The sequence below is a fragment of the Dermacentor andersoni genome, chromosome 2 (genome assembly GCF_023375885.2).
Source record: "Dermacentor andersoni chromosome 2, qqDerAnde1_hic_scaffold, whole genome shotgun sequence".
In the NCBI taxonomy this organism is placed as follows: Eukaryota; Metazoa; Arthropoda; class Arachnida; order Ixodida; family Ixodidae; genus Dermacentor; species Dermacentor andersoni.
This window is the reverse complement of record NC_092815.1, coordinates 46,160,368-46,187,642: the sequence shown is the minus strand read 5'-3', so window position 1 is coordinate 46,187,642 and position 27,275 is coordinate 46,160,368. Positions and strand designations below refer to the sequence as shown.

Below are 27,275 nucleotides of genomic sequence, written 5' to 3'. Positions count from 1 at the left end.
TTATACAGTTCTGCTTAATGGCCATGCCCTCTGCTATAGAGGTCTCCCAGATAAGCAATACAGGGTAGGATTCCTAAGCCATAAGGACATTGTGCGCAACATTCATGAATTCTACAGCATTAGTGAGAGGGTAGCAGTAGACGCAATCAAACTCAATGAGAGGTATATATTAAAGGTTGTACAAGCCTACGTTCCAACCCACTCACGGCTTGGCGCTCTTTGGCCAAACCTGGCCCTTGAGCCATAAAACTCCACACATCATCATCATTCACTCACGATGATGCTGAAGTAGATCAGTTTTATGAAGATGTTGAATTAGCAATGAGAAAAGTGCAAATTCAGTATACTGTAGTAATGGGTGACTTCAATGCAAAAGTTGGGAAAAATCAGGCTGGTAAACAAGCAATTGACAACTACGGCGTCGATTCTAGGAGTGCTATAGAGGAGGGACGCTGGTAGAATTTGCAGAAAGAAATAAGCTGTGAATAATGAACACCTTTTTCAGGAAACGTAGCAACAGAAAGTGGACCTGGAAAAGCCCTAATGGTGAAACAAGGAATTAAATTGATTTCATACTTTATGCCGATCTCAGCATAGTACAGGATGTAGAAGTGTTATGTAGGGCAAAGTGCAGTGATCATAGGTTAGTGAGGGTTGAGATTTACCTCAGTTGGAAGAGAGAGAGTAAAATTGGTCAAGAAGAAACAGGCCAACCTAAATGCAGTAAGGGTATAAACATACAAATTCAGGCTGGTACTTGCAAACAAATATGCAGCCTTAAAAGCATATTTAGCGCCAGCAAACAAGGACGTAAGGGAGACGACAACACAATGCGCTAACTTCAACAACTTGATTTTTCAGGAAGTACACCTATATAAACCATGCACAGTGGCGCCACCTTATCCAAATCTTATCCATCCAAAAAAGCCGTCTCCTTATCTAACAGGTCGATTGAAGGGGCACTAACACACGTGTCTCTATTCCGCCAGATAGCCTGCGCTTCAATGATCTCTCGCACGTCTTTATCTTTGTGCTTTGCAAGAACCCGACAGGATTCATAGACCGGCACACAGCCGCATTCTTGACAGTGGGTTGACAGATGACCGTTTTGCTTATAGGTTTATATAGGTGTACTTCCTGAAAAATCAAGTTGTTGAAGTTAGCGCATTGTGTTGTCGTCTCCCTTACGTCCTTGTTTGCTGGCGCTAAATATGCTTTCAATTTACCAACACGCCCAACAAATGGCAATGCAGCCTTAGAACAGAGAGATGAAGATGACGTAGAGGTAATGAATGAAACTGTAACTAGGCTAGCTTCAGAGGCAGCAATTGAAGTAAGAGGCAAGGCACAAAGGCAACCAGTAGGCAAGCTCTCCTAAGTAACAAAGGACCTATTAAAGGAATGATAAAGAATGAAAGTTTTGAACTCAAGAGATAGGATAGAATTTGTGGAACTTTTAAAACTGATCAACTGGGCGAAAATAAGTGATACTCGAAACTATAACATGAGAAAGACTGAAGAAGCCATAAAAAATGGATGCAGCCTGAAATCAGTGAGAAGGAAACTTGGCATAGAACAAACCAAGATGTATGCACTGAAAGACAAGCAGAATAATATCAGCAATCTCGAAGGCATAGTAGAAGTCGCGGAAGAGTTCTATGCTGACTTGTACAGTACCCACAGGAGCCACGATACCTCCATTCGAAGCAGTAATGAACAGGATGCAGAAACTCCTCCTATAACTACCGATGAGGTCAAAAGGGCCTTGCAACACATCAAATGAGGAAGAGCGGCAGGAGAGGATGGAATAACAGTCGATTTAATCAAAGATGGAGGAGACATACTGCTTGGAAAACTGGTGGCTCTTTACACGAAGTGTCTGTCGTCTGCAAGGGTCCCAGAAAACTGGAAGAGTGCAAACATACTAATCCACAAAAAGGGAGACGTGAAAGATTTGAAAAATTATAGGCCCATTAGCTTACTCCCAGTATTATATAAAATATTTACCAAAATCATCTCCTATAGGATAAGGGCAACACTGGACTTTAGTCAACCAAGGGAACAGGCTGCCTTCAGGAAGGGATACTCAGCTACAATGGATCACATCCATGTCATTAATCAGGTAATCGATAAATCCGTAACCTACAATAAGCCTCTCTATATGGCTTTCATAAATTATGAAAAGGCATTTGATTCAGTAGAGACACCAGCAGTCTTAGAGGCATTACGCAATCAAGGAGTACAGACCACTTACATAAATACCTTGGAAAATATCTACAGAGATTCCACAGCTACCTTAATTCTACACAAGTAGGAAGATACCTATAAAGAAAGCGGTCAGACAGGGAGACACAATCTCTCCAATACTATTCAGTGGGTGTTTGAAGGAGTATTCACGCTATTAAGCTGGAAAGGCTTAGGAGTAAGGATCGACAGCGAATATCTCGGCAACCTTTGGTTTGCAGATGACATTGTTCTGTTCAGCAACACTGGAGACGAGTTGCAACAAATGATTGAGGACCTTAACACAGAGAGTCTAAAAGGAGGGTTGAAGATGAATACGCAGAAGACAAAGATAATGAATAGACTGGCAAGGGAACAAGAGTTCAGGATCGCCACTTAGCCTCTAGAGTCTGTGAAGGAGTACGTTTACCTAGGTCAATTAATCACAGGGAACCCTGACCATGCGAAGGAAATTCACAGAATAGTAAAAATGGGCTGGATCGCATACGGCAGACATTGCCAGCTCTTGACTGGAAGCTTACCATTATCATTGAAAAGGAATGTGTAGTACAATCAGTGCATTTTACCAGTGCTGACATATGGGGTAGAAACTTGGAGACTGACAAAGAAACTGAAGAACAAGTTAAGGTCTGCGCAAAGAGTGATGGAACGAAGATTGCTAGGCATAACGTTAAGAGACAGAATGAGAGCAGTTTGGATCAGAGAGCAGACGGGGGGGGGGGATTTGGGATTTTTATGGAGAGAGCAGACGGGTATAGACGATATTCTAATTGACATCAAGAGGTAAAAATGGAGCTGGGCAGGTCATGTAACATAACCGTTGGACCATTAGGGTTAGAGAATGGGTACCAAGAGAAGGAAAACGCAATCGAGGACAACAAAAGACTAGGTGGAGCGATGAAATTAGGAAATTTGCGGGCGCTGGTTGGAATCGGTTGGCACAGGACGGGTAATTGCAGATCGCAGGGAGAGGCCTTCATCCTGCTGTGGACGTAAAATAGAGTGATGATGATGGTGAGTGCAAACTGAAGTATCCATGTGCATGTGCTGGGTTACTATGTATCACTGACATTTCAAAGCTTTTGTACCATTGAGGCCTGTGATAGTTTACTTTTCCAGGTATTAGTGTGGCTTTCTCAACATGCGATTGTAAGGAGACCCTTAAGGGACACTAAAAAGAAATGCTAAATCAGTTTAGACTGATAAAGTATTGTTTAGAACTCTGTTTCCATGAATTCTATGGTAGGAGCTATTAGAAAAGGAAATGAAAGCTGAACTTCTGATGATGATGCCATGGATTTCTAACTTATTGTGTTTGGGCTGTTTTAACGTAGTAAAGCTTTTTGAAGCTTTGTAAGCTATCTTTAGATCCTTTAGAATACAGTGTAGTCTACCTTCAAAGATAAAAAATTAGCTGCTTACTGGCAGACGCCATCAAAAATCATGATGCCATCATGAGGCAGTACTAAAACTACAAACAGCTGTGTCACCCATGTTTTGTTTTTGCATGCTTTATGACTTGTCAAGCATTCTCCCGAAGTAAGAGTGGCCCATTTTTGGTAGTGTGGGAGGATAATTTACTAATACTGCTCAACTGTGTTTAGGCAGCAAAAGGCAGTGGTCGGGGTTTTTATTATTATTATTATTTTTTAACATTGTGAATGGGAATTGATACAACAAATTTTTATGTGCCAACAATTCAAGAGCGTGTGTGATTATCATGCATTTTGCTTCTATGAGGAAGCCAGTACAAGAAAATGGAACTTGGTAGAGCCTTTCTGAGGGTTTCGATGTGCTAACTGCCCATGCATGACTATTAAAAAAACCAGCAGGGATGACTGCTTATGATTAAATGTGCTATTGAGAAGACGCCAGACATGTGTTCCAGACCCACCATGCTCCAGTGCCTGATGCGCTTTACCGCCATGCACCTTCAATAGTTTGCAAATTGTCGTTTTTGCGACTTTGGGAAGCTTACGTTCGTGCTCTTCGAATTCAGCCTAGGCCAGCAGCTTCTTCTGGCAGAGCATTTTGGTTGGAAGTTTCTATGTGCCCATTAGGCGAGAATTGTCGTGGCATGAAATGCTGACACACGTTGAGCTCGTGGGGCCTGAGCGACCCAAGACACACATTTTCGCAGCGATGGGGAACTGAAACAAAATCAAGCTCGTTGGCAAAGCTGAAATATGATGCCTTGGTGCCACCAGAGTGAAACATGACACTCACTTCGCGCCGCGTGGCGGTGCTTTTGGGTTATCACCTATTAAAAGTGCTCGGTACACTTCCAATGCCGTACAGGCTTTGAAACAAATAGGTGAAGATGCTTATTGCAAGCGGTTGGTGGCGATATCTGTGAATGGTGACGCATGACTACACATGAGACTATATGCTAGTACCAGAAACCAAATACGTGGTGGCACTTTTATGTGACACAGGTGAGGGAGTACTGCGGGGAAGCTGCCATTACAGGAGTCTTTACTGCTCTCAATCGCATGTGCCTCGCATCCCTTTTCGTTTACATGTGATCTAGTGGCCGCAGAATGTATGACGTGATTGCAATTTGATGATAATACTGAATGTTTGTGCAAAAAAGGTAGTCCTTTCCTGGAACACATGAAATGGTTAAAAAGAAGCTTAACTGTATTAAGTCATTTTTTGTGTTTTCGAGAGTTGGTGCTGGAAAATCATATTAAATGGGACAGTATCAATGAAGTTCTACTGTATAATAGTGAAATATGATTGTAGGTGCTTGACAGGTGTATAGGGTGCCAAAAAGTGCCAAGGAATAAATGTTCCTAAATATTTTGTTAGTCTATTGAACAAAATTTAGTGCTACTAAAATATTTTTATACGTAATACATGCGAGGAAAAGTCACTGTTGAAACTTTGTTGACTTGTAGCTTGGATGACCTACTCAAGGAGGCACACAAGAAGCAGTTCTTATCTGGCTCCTGGAACTTTATACTGCAGCATTTTACTGCCCAGCTCTACCTCCACATGGCCACCTTGGTGCTGAAGAATCCCGTGAAGGTGTGCTCTTGTAATTTTTTCTTGTGTATTCTGTTCTCTGACTGCACAGTCTGACAGAAAATGCCTGTTACAGCGGACGTTTGTCAATTAAATTTCAATAGGACATGGTTTGTACAGACTAAATTTTCAGTTATCCTGCCATATTTTAAAGAACCTGTTTCCCAGAAATATTGCTGACAGGAGTATGCACTATAATTTGGGAATGGATGCTGTGCCAACAATCTTTTGAGTCGTTTGACAACCAAAGCGCATATGTTGGTGCGAGGGCACATGGTGTATCCATGCAGGGGCCCTGAGAGGGAAAGTGAGCACACGGCTGCTCCTCCTCTGCACTCATTTTGTGCTTGAGGGTGTCCTGTATGTTAGTGCACACCCTCAAGTGAATGTACAGTAACTATACATTCAGTTGAGGGTGTGCAGCACATGCCGGGCAGTCATGCATTTTCTATAACAGTCCTCTGTGGGCTCTATCTTACAAAAGGTGGTTCGTCACAAAGTGCTGCTTACTACTGTGTTTGTTTACTAGAAAAGAACTGCTTATTTAAAGGATGACATCATGGCTGTCTCTGTCAATCAGGGTCATGATCTTTTCCATTTTGCATCTTGTTGCACATTTGTATCGATTAGTCACTTATCACCTAGGTCTCCTTTCCAATTGGTCTGGAAAGCAGAAGCATCGTACTGCTAATAATAATGAAAGTGGTTGCGTATATTGTAGCCGAAGTTACAGTGATGTTCTGGTGGTGTCATTGCAGAGAGTTTAGCTTGCGGATTTGTTATTTCTGACCCGCCGTGGTTGTTCAGTGGCTATGGTGTTAGGCTGCTGAGCACGAGGTCGTGGGATCGAATCCCGCCCACAGTGGCCGCATTTCGATGGGGGCGAAATGCGAAAACATCTATGTACTTAGGTTTACGTGCACGTTAAAGAACCCCAGCTGCTCAAAATTTCCAGAATTCCCCACTACGGCGTGCCTCATAATCAGAAAGTGGTTTTGGCGCGTAAAACCCCATAACTTTTTTTTTTAATCTCTAGCACGTGAACTAGGTCTTTCCGTGCCTTTGCTTAAAACACCGTCAGCCATCAAAAAATGCTTAGAAACCCCAGTACGACCTCCTGCTTACGCATGCATAGTCATTCTGATAATGTCAATGTTTAGTCACTCAAGTGGTTACATTGTACTGGGTTTGTTAACGAATGATAAAGGTAAAAACAGCACTCAGTGTACTATGATGAGTATCATGTTTCCTTTAAGCATAAAATCAATGTTCGCCTTTATTCTACTTTGACATGGTTTTCATTTGACTGCTGCACCTTCGACTGGTGCTGATAATGAGTCTCTCTACTAGGCCCAGGTTGAAAAATCTTTGTACACGGTCATATAATGTGCCTGTTTGAGTGTATCTACAGCTTCATGTGTACTGCTGCATGTAAACAGCATGTCTACTCCTGTACAAAGTTGCAAATGTGTGGGAACGGGTGAAGGAGAGTCAGCGTTGTTTTCAGTACTTGCAGGATCTTAGAAATAGCGGCCTTCCGAGTGAATGGATACTGTCGCCACTGTAAAGAATGTAAACCATGTTTGTGTCATGTGCATGCACAGTGAGTATCAAGTGATGGCATTTCTTGAGTACTGTGGCCAGTCTGCTTGTTGTCACGATCTCAACACTTTTAATGTCAGAACTCAGTTTGGAAGCCCATGATGTAGACACACCACTCTGCATTTCACCTAATCTGTAGGTGAGCTGCAACTGGCAAGTGGCACACCGCTGGGCTGCAGCGTTGCTACTGAATGCTTATGCAGCGCATCCTCCGAGTGCCCTGTCCCAGGAAGACTGGTTCTTAGCGCTGGATTCAGAGGAGCGAAATCTTTACCACAATATCTTCCTCCGAGCACATCACCGGCTTTCCGTCTCAGGTGAATAGCACTTTGACATGCCTCTATGCTGTTGAACCTCCTCATGGTGAACACAGCCACCGACTGATCATTCGGACTCGGTGGGGACCGCAGAAAAATCTGAATAATTGGGGGACCAAAGTACGAAATTCTCCAGAAGATAAGTTACTTTAATCTATAAGTGGCCAACAAAGATTGTGAATGCATTGCTTCATGCACATGCACTTGCGTGCACTGTGGTCAGTCTTTATTTTAACCATTGTCATGCTGTCACTACAGATGAACGAATGTAGTCAGTGCATGTATTGAATCTCCATCCTGTATCTCCATCCCGTATCTCCATCAGAGGTTGACCACACTCCTATAGCCCAATTATCGCAGGTTACTTTGCAACAGTCATTGTCTGGCACTTCCCTCATTTAATTGTCACCCTTGTCAGCGCAGACACCATGTGTGGAGTTGATGCCCGCTAAAACTTTTTTATGATTCTAAGTGATAAAAATTCATAATTGCGTTCAAAGAGGTTGTCTGGTGCCATGTTACTGTTAAACACATAATGAAACAAAAAGTTGATGCAAAAAATGATGGAACTTGCACAACAAACCATAGATAGAGCATTTACAATTTAGTGGCTTGGCTTGGCTTGGCTTGGCTTGTCTCGTAATTTGGGCGCAGTTGTTGACTACTGTGTCAACTAGGCTTCACTAATTTCGGTTTTGGAGAGGTGCCAGCAACATAGTCAGCAGTGAATCAAAGCAAAAATGTCCTACTTTCCACATGACTTCGTGTCCGAATCATGAAGCGGTTACACAGGGAGAATTGGAAGTACTGAACTGCACGTTGTAAGGTGTCAGAAATTTCAGTTCTTATATGTAGTCTGTGGGGCCAGTGGCGGTGCCACAAAGCTGTTCAGATAATCGCGCATGTGTGAATTATTGGTCAGCATTTGAATTACCACGCATGAGTCTTCTGTAAGCAAAATTCAGTTTATAAGTTTATGTCAAAAGCTAATTTAGGGTTGGTGTGATTTGTGTGTAAAATTAGCATGGCATTAAAGGGAACCATGTAGAAAAGAAAATGAATAAGAGGATGCAATACAGCATTGGTTGCTGCTTATTTGTTGCTTGCCTGTCAAACCACAAACAAGTGGCACTGCACTGGGCCAACACAATATGCTTTGTGTTGAGCTTTAGCAGCTTTTGTTAGCAGACACATCTAGTAACAGCGGGCTTGCAGATTTAACCTCCATTTAGCATATTCAGAGAGCAAGCCATGATGTATACATTTGGAGCACCGCTGCTTCTGAACTCAGCACTAAAATGGATCAAGTGGTAGCCAATATTGAGTTGGCACTATTGGTGTCTAATGAAGGGCGAACAGTAGAGTGCATAACTGAAGGTATAGTGCATGCCGTCCAGTCATCACCATTTACAGGCGCGCACATCCAATTTGAATGCACTGTGCGAAGATGCTTCCGATGTACTGCGATGTTTTTGTTTCTGTTCTGGTTCTCTTTTATTTGAAAGCAATAAAAGATGACAGCGCATTAATGATGACTGTGCAAACTGTACCAGGTGCACCAGTGTTCATGTTTCATTTGGCACCGACAACACATACAGTTGTTAACATACTCGCCTTATACTGCGATATTTTAGCTTCTGTTTCCTTTGATTTTTCTTTTCTCTCTTTCAAACAAAAGAGAACCAAAACAGAAATGAAATGGAGTAGCATCACCGTGCAGTGCAGTCAAACTGAATATGTGCGCCTGTCATTGGTGATGACTGGACGGCATGCACTATACGTTCATTATACTCTCTGCTGTTTGTGTTTCATTGGTGTCGATAGCACCTAACGTCTCACCATATACTGAACATTCCTATAGTGCACTTTAGTTATGCCAGTGCATCACAAAGCACCGAATTGGCTGTTTATATATCTTATCTTTTTAATCTGTGCTAAAACTGTAGAAACAAGGCAGCAGTTCCTGTGTTTTAAGCTTGCATTGGTACAGTAATCGTTGCAGTGATAATCGGCTAAGTACACTAGGCTGCACTCACTCCACTGTGGCACAGGAAGATAGAGCAGTAATAATAAGGAGCAACACTTTGTGTCTTGTTCTCCTTCTTGTCTGTGCTTTTCTTGTTTTGTTTCTTGCTCTCTTTACTTCAAGTGTTTTCTGATTTCTTTCTAATGTCAATATCTCCCTTGCCCGTTTGTTCAGGTCACATACTGCACACTCTTTGCAATGCTGAAGACAAGAGTAGCTGGCTTTCTGACATAAAGCAGGAAGTGTGCACACCCGAGGTGAGTCACTCCTGATATCAGCCAGATTTTGTACACACTTCATGCAGACAGTGTCGTCAGAGCTGTCAAAGCAGTGAGCTAAATGTATTGTCTTTTTTTTCCCCTTTGCTTCCTTTCTGTCGTCAACCCATATCCTTGAACCTGTTTTTGGTGCCGAATCAAAGGAGGACAATGCTGGAAAGATGTACTAAATTAAGCATGCTGCTATAGTAGCATTTATTATTCTTGTAAACATTATACCCGCAGGCAACTGACAAGTTTTTTGCAGATTAGACTTCAGGTTTCATGGCATTTGGCTCACTGTTAAGGATACAGTCCACTGTTTATACCTATGCAAAAACTTAACACAGAGTGAGGCTGATGGCATAGAGTTTCCTACAAAAATTACTAGAGGGAACTCTGGCGCTAGTGTCTACGGGAGCTGCAACGAGAACGGTTGTCCCAGCATGGGAATTATGGGAAGTACATGGATTTGCCTAAACTTCGTCCTTTTTGGCTTCAAACGGCTTTGTGACTTTTGAAACTCGTCATTTTCAACAGCGTATTCCGTAATAAATAATTCAATAAACATCATTAATATTGCCCTACGGCAGGATTCGAACACAGGAACTCTAGCACAGAAGCCTGATATTGAAACCATTAAGCCATGGACGCATGTATCGACAAGCGAATGAAACGCCCTTATGAATTTATCGTGGGCATGCCAGTGCCTTGAGACGCTTGGCGCGTTTCGATTTGGCCACCTGGACAAGCTCAATTGTTGCAATTAACAGCAATTGTACACATTCCCGGCGTCTTCTGCACTTTGAAGAATATAGATTGCGCTGAAATATACGACAATAAGATTTATATAGCCTAATATACAAAGCTACAAGAACGTCTGAATCCACAAGCACAAAGATCAGACAAATCCACGTACTTCCCATCATTCCCATCGTAGGACAATGACTGCAGCGCCAGAGTTCCCTCTAGTAATTCTTGTAGGAAACTCTATGGTTGATGGTACACTCTCTTGTAGAAGTGCTTTCTCAGAAATCTGTGCACTGATGTGTGTAGAAGCATACTGTATTGCTCCACTTGCACCCTACTTGTTTTTTGCACCTTCCTTATCCCACTTTTTGAACCTTTCTCGAAAGATGTATGGAAATTTTTTATGGAAAGCTTTGCGAAGCCATTTGCTCCCACTTAGCCGTTTCACTACTTTCTCTACTCGTAACCCTGTTAGATAAATATATGAACTTAATTTCCACATTGAATTTATATGTGCATAACTGGGCTCCAACTCTTTAATGCTGTCTCTTGGTAAACATCAGCAGGCACCTACTGCCACTTTTTTTCCTTTCATAAGTTCACACTTATTTCTTCAGAAGTTATCAGTTAATTTGTTATTAATATTAATTAAATCTACAGCTGTATAGTCCAACTAGAATGAGGTGTACATGTGTAATTCTGATAACTGAAACTTGTGGCAGGTGTGCCTTTGCTTCTTGTTAAAGAGTGTAATAGGGTCCAAGTTTCTCAAAATAAGCAGTCCCAATCTAGCTGATGTTTCAGCTAATTTGCCAGCAACTCTCTTGATTGCAGATATCTGCCATGAAGCTCAACTTGCATAACAGGTAGTTTGGTTAATTAGTCTGGTTAACTTGTGAAATATTTAAAAAGGATGTTCCCCGAATTAGCCACTTGTAAAAAGAAAGAAAATAAAAGGTAGTTTAAGTTTTTTTATGCTTAAAAATAGGATAAAACTGGATTTTAATTTTCTCAAGTACAGTAACTGCATGAACAAAGCTGCAAGCAGAGTAATTTGAGTGTGAATTTATCCAACAATCACTGTTGCTTTTTTGATAAAGTTTCATTTGCATTACGTCGTTTAATGAAAATTCCTCTGGTGGTGCCTGCAAGTCACTAGTATATGTCAGAGAACTTGTTTTAGTAGTTAGGGAGCTGCACCACACATGTTTAAGGCTCTGAGAATCTCCCAAGTAACCAGTGATTACCATAGACAGTATGCCACTTGGAATGAGTCAAGGCTCTTGTAAAACCACTGTGGTCAGCCGCTTGTAGTTTTTCTAAATAGAATGGTAGTTTCTTATTGTGCTTTTTACCAATCCATCCTCAGACTTGATACCTAGACTTCACATAAAATGAATAAAATGTGTTACAAAATTTGTGCAAAATGACATGTTAGCACCCATAAGCTCATTGCTACTTCGTTTAATGTGCATGAAATCCTGGACTTTGTGCTTATTGTTTGCAGAGAACTAAATCACAGGGTACATTATGAACTTTAGTGTACTTCTCAGAAAGTGATGGTGTGGGTTCGAGTGTGATGTCCTCTCTTTATTATTATTATTTCTCTTCCTTCTTTCTTTTTGTTTTTTTCCTAGCTGAAGTGAGTATGGAGTGAGGCAAAGAAATAATACTTGGGAAAGGCCGTTCAACTTCAGAAGTGAGAGTGAAGGAAGTACAGTAGAACTCACTTATAACGATACCAGTTTTAACAATATATCCAATATAACAATGAGCAGCTGATGCGCAGTCAACTTTTGTAAGTGTTCTATGGTAAAATAAACTGCTTACTACAATGCTCCCATGCTGTGTTATTGGTTGTAACATTTAAATCTGGCTATTCGGTGTGTGCAATGAAATAAAGAACTCAAAATCCTTCAGGAGAAGGAGGGGGGGAATAATGTGTGCCACTTTGCCACAGCCACCTTTCTGCCATGCCCCCCGCTTGGCACACCATCGTTGCATTGCCACACAAAAAAATGTTTTTACCACAACCAAGACTGCTGGACCATTCTTTTTTATACAGTTTATTTTCTTCTTCTAATGTGAACCACATCGTTACACTCTTCTTTGTGCCACAACCCCACACGACATGCCTTCATTGCATCGTTGGCCTCGCACACTCCGCTCCAGTCTCCCTTCCACCCTCTCGCTAACATTGGAGAGTTGTAAGGGAGACAGGAGAGGAGCGATGAAGGTGTGCCGTACAAGGCGTGCTGCATAAAGGTGGGTGTGGCAAAGTGGCGTACTTTTTCTTTTTCTTTTCGGGGATTTCATGTTCCTTTTCTTTTTGGCATGGACACTTGGTAGGCACATGTAATTGTTATAGCCTATACTACTGCAGCACGGAACCATTGTAGTAAGTACAGTAGAAAGTCGATACGTTTCCGTTACGTACGTTTTCCCGCTGCCAACGTTAGCAATCGTGAACAAAAAAAAAAAAAAAAGAAAAAAATTACCCAATAGAGTTATGCTCTTTTTTTTTACCGGTTCATGTGTTCCCTTAAAACAAGATTTTTCAGCACCAACGCTCAATACGTTGCCAAACTGCAATCGGATAACGTATTTTCCGGCCACTAGAGCCCATGTGAACAAGAAAATGTGCGAGGCGCACGCAATCGAGAACAGTATGTAGCCGCCTGCCATGGCAGCTTCACCGCAATGCTTGCCCACCAATCTCGCATGAAAATGCTGGTGCGCACTCAGTTTCTCATTTCGGTACCAGCAAATCTCCTCTGGGGTCGTTGCACGGGGCATTCCCAGCTATCGCAGCCAATGCTATTGCGATAAGCATCTTCATCTATTTGTTTCACAGCATGTGGTGCTGTTGGAAACGTAGCACACGCTTTTAATAGGCGATAACCAAAACGCTCTGCCATTCCCTGGTGCAAACTGTGAATGTGCATGTTTTCTGGCTTCTAGACCCCACGCAAACAAGAAAAGGCCGGAGCACCACCGGTATGCGTCGCACCGGAGCACCACCAACCAATGCGCCGATGCGTGTCAAGCCGTAGCACCACCAGCTCGACGCGCATCGGCGTCTCGTGCCGCGACACTTCGCATTATTGAGATTTCAACAATAGTTTAGTCTGTCTGTACGTTTTCCCAGTTAGTACGTTTTTTCTTGCATTTTCTTCCAGAACATATAAACGAGGTTCTACTGTAGTTTATTTTACCATGGAACACATACAAAAGTTCACAGTGCAGTAGCTGGTCATTGTTGCATCCGAGTATTGCTAAAGCCTGTAATGCTATGAGTGGGTTCAACTGTACTTCTTTCTGTCAAATTAAAATGGTTGAATTTTTGTCACCTCTGCTTTTCTTCATGCAGCCAAGGTATAACAATTATTGATTGTAACAGTGTAATTTTCTTGGCACTTGAATATTTTTATAAGTGAGTTTGACAGAATATGATTTAGAAATTCAGTATGTGGGAGGAAGACCAAAAATGAATGTATTTCCAACCTCTGGCCAAAAGGATCAGTAGACTGCAGATGGTTTTTTCCTTGTCTGCTTTACTAGTTATTACCTTCTATTGCACTAGAAATGCATGCCCAGATGTCGCCATTTTCATAGTGTGCATGGGACACAAAACTTTACACAAATTTATAAGTGCGAATGATGCACAATATTACATTGGTCAGAACATCCAGTTCCAAACTGCACGTTGCCACAGGGCCGTGAGTTTAAGTCAATGACAACAGGGGTGCCGAGAATTGTTTTTCACCGCCTTATTGCGAGAGTAAAGCTGTGGATGAGATAGCCTGATGTACTTCCATCATCATCATACAGTCATTAGCCCTGTTGTAGTCATGCTTTCTTGTAACACTGTCGTACCATAATCATCATTTCAGAAATGTCATAAATTTGACGTCATGCCATTGTCATCATAGTGCCTTCTTCATTCTATTGACATCATTTCTTGTCCGTCATTCCCTCCTAATTGCGTTGTCGTCATTCAGTTGTGATTATGCTGCCATTGTCATGCCATTGTCGTTATAGCATCATTATCATCATACAGTCATTGTCATGCATTTATTGTCATACCGTTGTTGTGATACTGTCATGGTCATTTGATATTCTTCATTCCAGCTTAAAGATGTAATTCTCAACTCACCTTCATCGCCATGCCATTGTTGACATGCCATAGTCCTCATACAGTTTTTGTCATCCCAACATCTTTTGTCAAAGAAAAGCCTTATTCTGCACAAAATTCATAGACAGAGCATTACTAACAGCCGTCCAATTTTATTGCCTGCATAGCAATATGTAGTAAGAGGTGAAAGGGGGAAAAACGGATAAATTTGCATGCATGTTGCTCCCACAACGGCAAAAAGGGTACATGACGCTTGTGTTACTATGATAAGTAAGCAATTCATTATCTAATAATCCTATGGATGGGGTGCTAACACAGATTCCTTGGCACAAATGTATGGAACGCCTCATAAATCTTTTGAGCCCTCTGGTCCTTACATTTTTCCACAGTCACATCTTAAAGAAATGGGTGCACTTGCACAAAGAACAGGCACCAGAGCAGGCACCAGGTGACTACCAGCAGAACAGCGCATCAAGTTCGCGTGTTTGCAGCAAGTCATTTATGCATGTGAAATCTACCTCTTGCAAATAATCGTCAACTTCTTTTCCTATATCCTAAAGAGTAGGCAGGTGTTGTGCCCCTCTTGGGGGTAGCTGCCAGCTTCTCCCTCTGTATTTCCTTCTCTGTCTATTGCATATTTGTGTTTTCGTACCCAATAATATTCTATATGTGTACGGCCAGTATTTTGACAGTAACAGAGTACTCGACAGTGCTTCTTTTTTGCTCAAATGCTAATGAGTCGAATAGGGCCGGGCTTGGGCGGGCCAGGCTTGGGTGGGCTAACACATGGGCACTCTTGAGCATGGGCCAGGCCTGAAAAAATTACCTGTGCTCTAAGCAGCACCCCTAGGGAGATGCTGGGCGACTTTTAATTCCAGAACGGTGCAGTCTTTCAAAAATGAGGTTGCTGTTGTACCTGTTTGTCTTTGATCATTTGGGAATTGTTTCTGCTGCCATGCATGTACAGCAGTGACTCGATTTAAGCAAGGAATGTAACTGAGGAAAAGAAGGACTATTCACAGTTTCTCGAATCTCTGCAGTTATGTAAGCTATTGCTGTTGCTGGTTTGCACTGTAGATGAAATTGCATATTTCTTGCTGACTGTTACATGGTGCAAAATTACCCAAATGTTACCTCTTCATAGATAGTTGTAACATTTCAGCTGTCCACCCTCAGTGCCAGGCTGTCCCATGTAAGATGTTGCCATCTTTATCTGCTAGTTCTTGAGCAACAGTAGTAACAATGGCTGTTCATGTTTGTTTTGTATTGCTTTCTTTCTTGCTCTTTGTGTGCTCAGGTTCGAAACAGGATTTACAGGAGCATTTTTGATGAAAAAGGCAAGACTTCATGGTTCCTCCAGGACACAACTTTTACCAATTGTACTACTGAATTTCCCTCACCTGCAGCTCTTTATAAACATGATCAAGGTAAGTGTTAGATACTGGCCCAGGGTTATAGCTATGCATTCGTGTGTTCATCTGGGATGTACAGTTAGCACCTCACATAAAAGAAGCATATTATTTGGATTGTCACTTTATTCAAAGCTCTAAGTCTATAAATATCACTTGATTTGAACACTTACATTTAGTCCAATGACAGCATGTTCAGGGCAAAGTGTCATACAATGAGAAGAGGCAGTCAAGAGCATCATATTTCCCCATAGAAATTGCTAGAGGTAAATCTGGCGTAGTTTCCATAGAAGCTGCAAGCATGGCAGTTGAGCCAGCATGGTTAGTACATAGATCCGCCTCAAGTTTGTTCTTCTCACTTCAAACTATTTTGTGACTTGATCATATTCAACAATATTTAACAACATATTCAACAATAGCCATTAATACAGTCAAACCTTGATATATCGAACACAGATATATAGAATTATTGCATATATCAAACACTTTCTATATCACCTAAAAATTGCATGCATTTTTATTTTTTATTTAAAACGGGGTCGAACGTAAAATGGATATATCGAACTCTGTCACCCAAGACCATGTGCACTCTGTTGACTGCTGGTGAACTTTCCCACAACACCCTCGAAGATCTCAGTGGCTTGATGGGTGTTTCCGACTTCTGCGCACTATAGCTGCACACATCGATCACACCGAGGGCGCCATTTGAACGTAGCGGCTTACGCATGCGGCAGCTTATTAAGTTCGACAACGTCAGCGACACATTGCATTTGCCGCACTGACTCCTCCTCGGTGCCGTGCCCTGCACCTGCTGTGCCTAGCAAGGACTGGCGGTTTGCAGCGCTCGCTCGCTAGGCTCACTCATAGACGCCTTAGTAGATGCCACTTAATACTTTGTTACTGGCAGTTCAAAATAATTCGATTGACGGACGTGGAGATCACAGCAGAAATAGTGGCCAAACGAAGACGGTGCCAAGGTTGATCCCGCAAGTGCTGATGTTGCCCCACTCCCTACTTCAACCTAGGCTGTAGCTGCTTTAGCCCGTCTATGCCACTACTGCAGCGCGGCCCTATCGCTTGTGGATCGTTTAGACTATGTTGAGGACTCAGTGTTTAAACACGCAGCTGCCAATAAGAAGCAGGCTACACTGCTGCAGTACTTTCAGCCAAATAAATACATAAATACTTTGCGTGAAGCTTCAAGTGAGCATTTACTGCACCACGATTGGGGCGTGATCGGGGATCGTTGTTCGGAGCACACATTCAGTTGCGCCGCGCGCAATTGGTATAGGTTGCGCCGACTTTGCATGGCGGACGAAGTCGGCGTTTACCCCCGAATGCAGAGATCTAACTTGGATCGGGCTTGGACTTGACTTGATGAAGCCGGCCCGAAGCAAGAGGCGGACTTCAAAACGCCCAAGTTGGCTTTCGCGTTTCATAGACGCTCAAGCTAACTTGCTTCGTCAAGTCAAGACTGTGCTTCAACGCCAAAGCAAGTTGCTCGTCTGTGTTCGAGGTTAACAATACATTTATTAGCGTAAGGCACGTTTTACAGCAAAAAAGTATGTATCTTTCCAAATTTCCACCAGGGCATAAGTGCTGAAGTATAGTTTGCGTAAACTTATTCCATCTGGCTACGTCCGCCGCTGCGATGGGCAGTGTTGCTTGCGGAAAGCGCGCGTTCCCGGCGGGTTTAGGTGGTCTTCAAATTTCGGTGTTTTGGCGCGCTTTTTGAGTTGCAGGTTTCACCACTTTTTCAAGTCGCCGCTACACTTTTAGGCGACAGTGTATTTGAGTGCAAATCAATTTTATCGTCACACTTATTTTGGTTTTAGCTTATCTTTAACTCTGAGGTATTGTTGCGTGTTTGTATAACTGGCCGTAGAGAAGCGAACGAAATGGTTGGTTCGTATGGTGGTCTTGAAACGGCTTTTGTTCTCGATTGCTGCAAGACGTTCATGCGCCGTCTGGGCCGGCAACCGGATACAAGAGGCCGAGACGAGGCACACGGTCGGTTTCTGAGGGAGCTCGCGCGTCCCTTTTCGCCTATAGGCATTCCAGAAGGAAGGCGACGGCCCTTGTTCTGCTCGGGCTACGTGACCCTTTGAAGAAAAGACCAACCTATTAGAACGCACTAGGCCGGAGGCACAAGCAAGAGAAAAACTGCAACATGTGCTGCGAACGAAGAGTATCGAGCGCCGTAGAGTCCTCCTGCCCGGACCCATATGGGTGACAACACCCGATAAAAAACAAAATAAATAAATAAAATGACACGTGCAAACGATTTGTCTACTTCGCATGGAGGGTTTGTCGAGAACAACGAGAGGGAGAGTGTGGCACAGTCGCAAACATTGCAAATTGGCAGTGCGTGTCGTCTGCTAGGAAAGTGTCGTCTGTTAGGAAAACAAGTTTTGGGGCTCGCGCGACGGCCGCGCGCCGCATTTGGTACGAAATTGCTGTTCTGTCAACAGGCTTTGACGCTGAAATGTCACACTCACGTACGGTCTGCTCCCAAGAGAATGCACCGCAACGCAAGACGGCACCCCGTTTTACAGAAGAGAAAAAGAGCCTGCTGACGACACTCGTGAACGACTACAAGCATATTGTGGAATGCAAGAAAACTGATGTCGCGTCGTTGACCAAGAAGAATCAGACATGGAAAGAAATAGCAAAACGTTATAATGCCAACCACGGGATTACGCGGCGCGATCACCTGCAACGGAAAAAATGCTGGACGAACCTGAAGCAAAAGCGGAAAGAGGAAGCTGCGAACGAAAAGGGAAAGCGCCACAAAACTGGTAAGTGCACATGTACTGCATGACTGACTTATTTGGGCTACTTTTTATTATGTTAATGCGCATGTTTCGTATTCGGTGGATGAGTGCGTGACAGTTCGGCATGCTGAGCGTAAATATGGTCGTGACCGCTAATAACTGGTGATGGCATGTGTAGTCACAGGAGATGAGAAAATACGCTCGCAATCAATCTTTCCGCGACTGCGGGAAGCGCACCAGCATCGGGCGCGGGTGCTTCGCGATGAACAGAGTCACTTTCCAACTGCGCGGCACACTGTTGACTGAGGAATGCGGACCGGACCTCCGGTGACTGTTTGAAACGTGCCAGCGCCGTAAAACATCACAGCCATCAGCAACTGCAGCATGGGAGGCACACAGGCGGTCCTCTGTTGTCCCCGCTTACCCGGATAGGCAACATAGCGAGAAGTCGTACGGCGTTCTTCGTGAATCTGTAGCGACCGAGGAATTGTTCGTCGCCGTACAGCTCTATCGGATTCCCTCGGTCACGTAGGGTGGGTCGCGGAATTTTCAGCAAGGGCTGCGCCTCTGAAAATGCTGTATCCATGGCGTGGCAAGCAAACTCGAAAGCAGCTAACCTGCGCGCGACGTCCGTTCGGGAGGCTGCCATGTTGGAATAACACACGAAGTCAGTTTCAAGCTAGCCCGGGAGCAGACTTGAAACTTGAGGGGACTTCGACGCAGCCAAGTCGTTCGCAAGTCGTCCGCAAGATCAAGCACGATTTACGACGCGCGGCGAAGCTGTCTTGAGACTGCCAGAAGTCAAGTTCGAGCCAAGTTAGATCTCTGCATTCGGGGGTTAAATCAACCGCCCGCTTTCGGCTGACAAAGTCGGTGTGGCCTTGGCCAATTACACGATGTACAACCGAACGCGCGCTCTAAACAACGATCCCCGATCACGCCCTTGGTTCATTGAGGGATTTGAAGAAGTTTTCTATGCTTTTTTATGTGATTTTATGTATAGAATTCTGGCTATGTAGAAATATTGCACGGTCACCACGCTGTTCGATATATCAAGGTTTGACTGTATTTATATTTAACATTATTGACATTCAACAAATATGCTATGAATGCAATTATTGGCAATGATTGTGCACATGCAAAAAGTCTTATTCTCTTTATGCATTTCGAAAAATATGATTGCTTGTAAAGTTAGACCAGCAAAGGCAGATAAAGTGGAATAAATAGGTCTAGAGTTACCTTCAGTAATTTTAGTGGGAAATATTGCGGAGAGAATAGCCTTGTTCTTTAAAACTTTTGTGTGCTGAGTTTGCGTTCTGTTATGCCACAACCATGTGTGATATGTGGGTAATAAATGCAAGCAGTTAAGTTTTCACGCTATTTGTTGCATTCACCAGTAAATTTCTTTCCTGTGTAAAGTGGAGCACAGTGTAGGCTGTGTTCAACAAAAGCATCATTGGTTGCTTCAAATTATTTTATTTGCTGCAAAACAATAATTCTTTTGCTTCAAAAGTTGCTCCAAAAGGTCAAATGTGACCTCCATCAGTGCTAATATGTTTGCAATGGAATTACCATTTTGACTTTTGTGTAGGGCCAAATTGAAACATTGTTTTAAACTAACTCATCCGCAGAGTCTCAGTGGCTGCACCCTTCATCCCTTGACCACCTGGCTTGGTTGGCACTCCAGTGGAGTTATCTGCAGGACAAGAAGCATGCGGTCATCGAGCAGTGCTTCGAGGTGAGCTGGGCTGTGTAGCCAAGCACGTTTCACACTTCTTCCATACAGGGCAGCGATCACTGAGCCACGTGCACTTCTTCGCTGCAGCTGCAAGTGTTTGAGAGGCTTCCATTGAAGCCGCGTTCATTCACATCTGGGGCCGCCGAAACGTTGAGCCAAGTGGACGTGCAAGCATTTCTGGAAGCAACTTGTTATTGCGCGAGTCAGGCACTGGGTCGCAAAGCCTTTCATCTCGGCCAAGGGCCCTTGGCACTTCCACCTCATGTTGGAATGCAGCTGTGCACGGGGTCTCAGGCCGACTGGTGGAGTGCCGCATACCACATGTATGCCAGCAGTTTCAGGTGAGTGTGCTGTCACTGCGGCCAAGGCATGGCCGGGGCTTCGAAAGATTTATTTGTTAGAAAGTCCTTTTAGTATTTTTCAATGTATAGACTTCAGAACTGTTAAAAACATTGCCCATCTGCATTAGCAATATTTAATACTGGTTTGCCACTTTCTGCTATTCGTTGGGATTGAGTGTTATTCTAGAGAAAGCACTAGACCAGCACTGATACAGGTAACAGGGTTTGTAGAACAGTGTACGGATTTACTGCTGTTTATAATTATGTGCATACCTGTTGCTAATAAATAGTGGTGTTTGAATAGCTAAATTTTAAAATAATATCAGCATGATGAGACCTTCCAATATCAGATTGGATAACAATTGTATTCTAATGTCTAAACAAGGTAAAATAGAAAAGTTATGTGGTTTCCTTTTTAGGGGTTGGGAGGAGGGAAGAACAAAAAGTCTTATATGCATAATTTGATACAGTTAGTGCTGTTCACAACTGGACATTGTCAATTGAGTAGCTCATAAATGAGAAACAATTGAAAGGTTATAATGTCTTATGCGTTCTCATAATGATAGTAATGAAAGGAACAGCACATCGCCAGATGTATATACATAGCATTACCAAACAATGTGTAATGCTAAAGCACTGTACCCCGTATAAGTCAATCCAGATATGGTGAGATTAGCCAAATAACACTTGCCTTGCATAAACTAAGTCAGTCACCTCCCCCCCCCCTCTTCCACACACATGCACACACAAGCCTTTTCTAACTTTTGCACTTATAAGTACAGTGTGCTGAACCCCCATGCAACTGAACATTGTTGGAAAGAATTGTGCTATGACAGGAGAGGTGGTTGTGCAGGTGGCGAGAGCTTAACTTAGCTCAGCAAAAGAAAATTGGAGCAGTGGCATGGAGCAGTTCAGCTGCAGTATGAGAGCAAATCTTATCAGGGAGAGCTTAGTTTTAGCCAGTGCAGCAGCATGATGGGTGAGCCTATATCATGACATCACAGGGTAGGATTTTTCAGATTCGCAGCTGCTCCCTTGAGGGTACGCATTGCTCAGCAAATAGCCCGCCAATCTACGCTATTACCCAAGCAACAAAAAGACCGCGGCAAAAAGTCGGCCCGACGTCTCCGGCCGACTGCAAAACGGTTGGCCCGACCTCGGCAACCGAGGGCGGCCCAGCTTTGGGGATTGACATTGGCCTAACGTCGGCCGATCGTCGGCAATCGATGTAGGCCCGACCACTGTGGCCGACTTGGCCGACGGCGTCCCATACGAGGGCCTACCAAAGCTTTAGGTACGTAGTCAGTCGGCCAGCCGTAGGGCCATTCTATTTGGCCAACGCAGCCGAGCGCATGCCACACGCGGGCCAGCCATGGCCCTGACGACAATAATGGTCGGCATTGCACCGGCCCGGTGCTGAAAGTCGACGTTGCTTTTGACGCCCCGAATAATCGTAGCATTTGCATCATGCACTTACAACAGCATGCGCATCACGCATCACGCTTGTGTGGTGGCCGGCATAGAAGTACCAGACGAAAGCCAACGCTTTTTTGTACTTTTCATGCCACATAAATGCCAGACAAAATGTTCTTATACAGGTCTTTATTTCTTGTATTTGTCTTGGATATGTATACACCCACACGTTCACAAAAGTTTCAAATGCTAGTTCATGGTGGGCTTGAAGCGGGGTCACGACGCCTTCTCTCGTTCCGGCCTCCATCCCTGTCAGCTGCTCAACCAGCGTTTCGTGACTCCAGCCACTGAAGCCAGTGAAGCGTCTGGGAAGGTGCTCCTCACAGATGCTGCAATAAAGCGGCACATATAAGAAAGCTGCCCCCGCTTTATAGTTCAGTTGGTTAGTCGCATTCCATTTGAAGAAATGAAACAATAAAAAAGATCATAAGCCAGATAAAGAAACGATAACAAAGTAATATTAGGGACGTGCAAATCAGTATCGAAGATGTCAGGAAGAGTGGCTGGACGACACAAATCGTGTAAGTACCGGATAGTTGATAATTTATATGTCGTTAGCAATAGGGGGAACTCAACACGGAACCATAACAAAACACGCATACACAGTGGCTACTGTGTCGGTAGTGCGGCTGGTAGCCGCACTACTGGTAGTGCGGCTATTTACACCACGATCCGTCTTGTTGCTTCCCGTGAGCACTGCATGAAACAGCCAAGTTGAAACGCTGAGACAAAGAACGCGCCGGAGCCCGGAGCGCCAAGCGGCACAAGGAGGTGAATAGGTAAATGTCTGGAGAGGCAAGAGGGGAAGTTTATGGCATGATACATATACTTGCTGACATGATGGCAACGATGATAGGTCTATGTTTTGCAGAAAACAGTTTGCATACATGGGTTAAAGCAGAAACAGCATATACAGCATATATTATATGGTGAAGCAAAACAAACTTCTCAAAAGCAGTGACAAAATATGGACGCCGCAAGTAGAACTCACTTATTACGGCATTATTTTATTAAAGAAAGTGCTAATACTGGACGCAGCAAGATGCAATAGGCAGCAGCTTGTTTGAATGAAGAAAAAAAAAACGAAGCATGCAGTTGGTACCGATGTTCGCAACGTGCACAAGAAAGCTGATTGTTATGCCATATTTCTTACTTAGAATGAGATTCGTGATGGCCGGGAGCTTCACGAAGGCGTGCTTCCTCCCCTGCGACCCTTTCCAGCTGAACTGCAGTGCAGCTTCATTTGTAAGTATGCCCTGCAGAAGAGTGCGCACGGCATGACCGATGTCCGTTCCTCCGTATCTCGAAAAAAAGTTCACCTGCACGAACCAGCGCATGTAGAGCTAAACCAGACATCCAAATACGTAGTTATCGTGGTCTGTAAAAAATAATGGTCAGGATAAGAAATATGATCGCTCTCGTATTAAATGTTTTAACCACATAAAACAAATATATCTAGAAACAACGTTCTATGACAGAACGACATATGGCTGCGGTATTGTATGAATGACAAAATGAAAATCAGCCAAATATAAACATGAATACATAGTTTCTCTAAAAAGAAAACACAGCATGTCAATCACCATCTGTTCCATGCGGGAATCTGAAGCTAAATATTCCTCTAAGATACACTTTAGAGCCGCCCAAGGAAACATGAGGACAGGAAGGATAGATTTACTGGCTTGGCTCAGAATATCATTTAAAAAAAAAAAAAAACATCCAGGCAGCGCGATAAATGAATACAACACAGTTGCACAAACAAAATAGCACGCAGACTGCCACGAGACAAATGTATAGGTATACATAACGTCGAGACCGCGGTGACAAAGTATTACACGTAAACTACGAAAATACAACAACAGAAAAATTGAGGAACAACTTACATATGGGCTATCCGCAGGGTTTCACATACGCGGTTTCTTGTCTGATGTTCCTAGATCTACTCTAGTTCACATGCGGAGATGTGCCACACACAATCCATTCTTACCTGCAATGCACCAGACGTATATCGTACAGGCATATACAGTTTTGTTTTTTCATCTGTGGGAAGGAACGAAAGCAACTTCTAATTAATTATGACTTGTCCGCAATGACAACCAGACAAGCGTCTTACCTGATTTCTTCCCGAATGGTGGCGACAGTTCCGAGCGTAGCAGGTCATTCGCACACTGTGCTTCAATTTAAGCAGTGTCGTTCCAGTGTTCCCTTGAGAAAAATTACGGAAAATACAAGACGAAAAAAATAATATTAGAAATATATACATGAAAGTACGTCTCACATTTCCCTGTCCCAACTCTCGAACGCTTGATCGTTCTCATATAAAGCCTCTTTTTTTTTTTTTCCTGTCAGAAAAAATAAGCCCAAAAGACAAGGAGCTTATCATACGTTGCAAAACCATTTACGCTATACAAAGCGAGTTTTGTTCACATGAAAAAGACAGTCATGCATTACACAACGTGAAATTAAAATGCCACTTACGAGTATGCATATCTTGAACGGCGAGATACGGCGGCTCCACTGCATGGAAAGGGCTTGCGCTGTTTTTGTCCATGTCACTTTTGTGTAGTTTGCGTTTCTATGCGCAGTCCATGATAACAGAAATGCACCAACTAGTCTACCAAGAGACGCGGAACGAGCTGGCATCCAGAGCTAGCATTTGGCGGCAACTCACGCAACTGTTTGCGCCCCCGCGCCATTTGGCGGGAACTCGCCTGCGCCCCTGCGGGCAGCCGGCGTTGAGCGTGACGAAGAAAAAATAGACAGCAAGGAAAGTCCCGCTTCGCTTTCTCGCCCCGTCCTCGCTGGTGGGAGCTGATGCTGACAGAGAGAATCGCCCGTCCCTGCTTTCCAAGAACCTCTTAATTCCTTCTGGGAGAGGGAGATGCGACAGCGCAAACGACCTCGGTTCCCCACACTTTTCCTTTTTTTTCTTTTTTTTTTTTTTTTGTCAGGCGCTTCCTGTGAGCGCGTCGCCGTTTCCTTTTGGCGTGTGTGCTGTGCACGTGCGTGCGTGCGTGCGTCTGTGTAATATTTTGGAGGGATTGGTAGCTCTATACGAATATGTATATAGCTTATGTAAACAATAATTTTGACCTCTTCAGTGAGTCGAACAGTACTTTGGGTGCTATGCACGTTAGCATGTAGGTTCTGTTTTCTTTTTTGGGAGTATTGCATAAATATTGTATAATCTTGTTTTGTTTCCCTTTGTACTTGTTCATTATTGTACACCTGTTATTACCGTGTGCAATTGTCTTTGTCCGCCCCTCATTTACATGCGCGTCACGCTAAAACTCACAGTTTAGCGTGAGATTAAGCGTGGATTTTTTTTAAGTGTATACTGAGGTATTTGTGTTCTTTTACTCGAGGTATTTCCTGGCCCTGTATTGATACTGTCTGTTCACTGTTTTCATTGAGTACTGTTTACCATAAAAGCTGATTTCCTAACGCTAAATTTCAAATGTTAAATTCTTACCTTCATGTGCACATATATTCTCCAGGCGTTGCATAACACTCCGCTTGTTAGCTAGCAACACAATGTCGTCGGCATAAAACGAACCTGGAAGCTACTGCTCTACTATTTTAACCGCCTGTTTGTATGAGAGATAAAACCCAAAATTGCTTCCCTCTGGCGGCCTTTTCATACTTACCATGTACATCACAAACAGCAGTCCCTAGTTGATATCAACTTGCTTCTCGCTCCTCATCCCTCCCCATTCAACGCAAACTGTATTTTCTAGGTAGGTCTCTGTCAAAAGCTATATAAAGTCGTTGCCTATGCCTTCCAGAATATCCCACAAAATTTTGTGGTCTACGTTGTCATACGCTCCGGTAATATCTAAAAAAGCCACATAAAACAGTCTCCTCTCTTTGGATATTTCAATACACTGAATAAGAACAAATAAGTTATCATCCAGACGCCTATTCTGAACCCGTTCTGAAGTTCTCCCATACCATTCTCTGCCCATGTTTGCACTTGTAATTTAATTACCTGTATTGCTAACGTGTATATTGCCGATATAATGGTCAACGGTCTATATGGGTGAATTCAATTCTTTTCTCCCTTATCTTTATACATTAAATTCATTCTACTTTGTCTCCGGCTGTCTGGTATTCGCCTATCTTGTAAGCCTTTTTCTACTGCTTCCCACAGAGCTTCCTTACTTTTTGATCCTAGTTCGCTAATCAGCCTAACGGGAACCTCGCCTAACCCTATGGCTGTGCGCTTTAGAAGTTTCTCTGGTTCTCGTTAACGCTCTTCTTCTTTAAAACTACTTCATCATTGCCTTGGAATGATTCGGTCGTTATTTTTCGGATGTAATTTAATGTCGCATCCCCTTCCATTTTTTTTTATCTTAGTCTAGGACATGTTGTTCTGTTCCAGACTTCCTGCTTAATAAGTTTGTGTGTTTTCAAAATATTCTAGGCGCGGCCTTCTTTTTCTCACGTATTTCCGACAACCAACGTTCACTTTCACCTTTGAACTTTGCTTGAACCAGTATTATAACAATAGATTTTTTTTCTCCCAGTATACTTCTAATTTTCTGTCTACTTCAACCTGTGGCAACTGCACTTTCTATGCCTGCTTATGTTCTCGTAATGCTTTCTGTCGTTCATCGATCGCTTCGGGTATCACGCTGTTCCACCAGCTTTTTTTACTTCATTTTTGTTTTCCAACAAACGTGTTGCTTCTTCTTCCTAATTTCTCTCGTCATTACATTTAGAAGCTCACTGTATTCCCACTTATTGCTTGGCCATTTGCCGTGTTCTTTCTCGACTCCCGCGGCTATATTTGTTATTTGTTGAGCGTTCAAATTTGGACTGGCTTTCTCGACTCCCGCGGCTATATTTGTTATTTGTTGAGCGTTCAAATTTGGACTGGCCATTCTTCGCTCCGTGCTCTCCTTCACAACTACATATCCCATTTTCAAAATGGTGCGTTTATGGCCAGTCCTTGTGTTACTACAGTCTTACTCGCCAATGGCTCAACTTATCTCAACTGATCTGAACTTATCAACAACTGATCTGAACTTATCATAAATATCTTCCGTCATCAGACAGTAACCAATAGTCGATTGCCTATTTCCAACTTGCCATCTGATCTGACCATCAGATTTACGGGCCGTAATTACGATAACGAGGTTACGTTGCTCACAAAGGTCCAGCAATAACTTCCTGTTGTTGT

General features: G+C 43.2%; 1 protein-coding gene and 1 long non-coding RNA gene across 4 annotated transcripts in view; one reads left to right on the top strand and one right to left on the bottom strand.

Annotated features, from left to right (window-relative positions):
- LOC126542358 (uncharacterized) overlaps positions 1-27,275 on the top strand; it is a 127,176-nt gene that overhangs the window by 52,006 nt on the left and 47,895 nt on the right. Inside the window, exons 8-13 of the mRNA XM_055077199.1 lie at positions 5,145-5,274; positions 7,013-7,190; positions 9,391-9,473; positions 15,656-15,785; positions 20,173-20,279; positions 20,367-20,620. Coding sequence (XP_054933174.1) covers positions 5,145-5,274; positions 7,013-7,190; positions 9,391-9,473; positions 15,656-15,785; positions 20,173-20,279; positions 20,367-20,620 — 882 coding nt within the window. The remainder of the gene's footprint in view (positions 1-5,144; positions 5,275-7,012; positions 7,191-9,390; positions 9,474-15,655; positions 15,786-20,172; positions 20,280-20,366; positions 20,621-27,275) is intronic.
- On the bottom strand, positions 22,206-25,713 carry LOC140216090 (uncharacterized). Of its 3 annotated transcripts, none has more exons than XR_011892747.1 (5): positions 24,572-25,713; positions 24,207-24,298; positions 23,977-24,133; positions 23,247-23,471; positions 22,206-22,422 (listed from the first exon to the last, which is right to left on the bottom strand). It is a non-coding gene; the product is annotated as an uncharacterized lncRNA (long non-coding RNA). The 3 variants fall into 3 exon arrangements; XR_011892748.1 differs by having other exon boundaries at positions 23,247-23,412; XR_011892749.1 differs by having other exon boundaries at positions 24,081-24,133.